Here is a 591-nt window from a genome sequence, read left to right on the forward strand (position 1 = left end):
GAAGAAAAGGGTAAAACAATAAAAGAAACGAAATCTAATATAACATATGAAATAAATAAATACAGAAGATGTATTAAAACCAAATATAATGGAGAAGAAAAAGAAGGTGATTGGGTTTTAATTGATACTAAAACTGTGAAAGAAAAGAAAGAAAGAAAATTTATAGATAAGTTATTGGGTGTTGTTAAAGTTGTAGGTGTTATTACCCTTGCTGGTGCTGTTGTTACTGTTGGTGTTGGTATTGGTGCTGGTATTGTTCTTGGTGGTGCTGTTATTGGTGCTATTGGTGGTGCTGCTGTTGGTACTGCTTGTGTTAGTCTTGGTGCTGCTGCTATGGGTACTAGTGTTGCTGCTATGGGTCATGGTGCTGCTGTTGTTGCTCTCACTGTTATAGGTGGTGCTACTGTTATTGGTACTATTGCTGGTGCTGTGGAGGGTATTACTGATGCTCTTCCTATTGCAGAAGCTATTGGTGATGTTGCTGTTGGTGTAGTTGATACGGTCGATGATGAAATTTTTTAGTGATGATAAAAGGATAGATAATACCAAAAAATTGAAAGATAATTAAACATTATAAATGGTTTATTTTTT

General features: G+C 35.2%; 1 protein-coding gene across 1 annotated transcript in view; it reads left to right on the top strand.

The window, feature by feature from the left end:
- Positions 1 to 522, top strand: part of ENU1_184290 (AIG family protein) — a gene marked incomplete at both ends in the record, with an annotated part of 923 nt that extends 401 nt beyond the window's left edge. The window contains one exon of the mRNA XM_008861604.1: positions 10 to 522. Coding sequence (XP_008859826.1) covers positions 10 to 522 — 513 coding nt within the window. The remainder of the gene's footprint in view (positions 1 to 9) is intronic.
- Between the last annotated feature and the right edge of the window lie 69 nt (positions 523 to 591).

The sequence above is a fragment of the Entamoeba nuttalli genome (assembly GCF_000257125.1).
Source record: "Entamoeba nuttalli P19 unplaced genomic scaffold asmbl_8370, whole genome shotgun sequence".
NCBI lineage: Eukaryota > Evosea > Mastigamoebida > Endamoebidae > Entamoeba > Entamoeba nuttalli.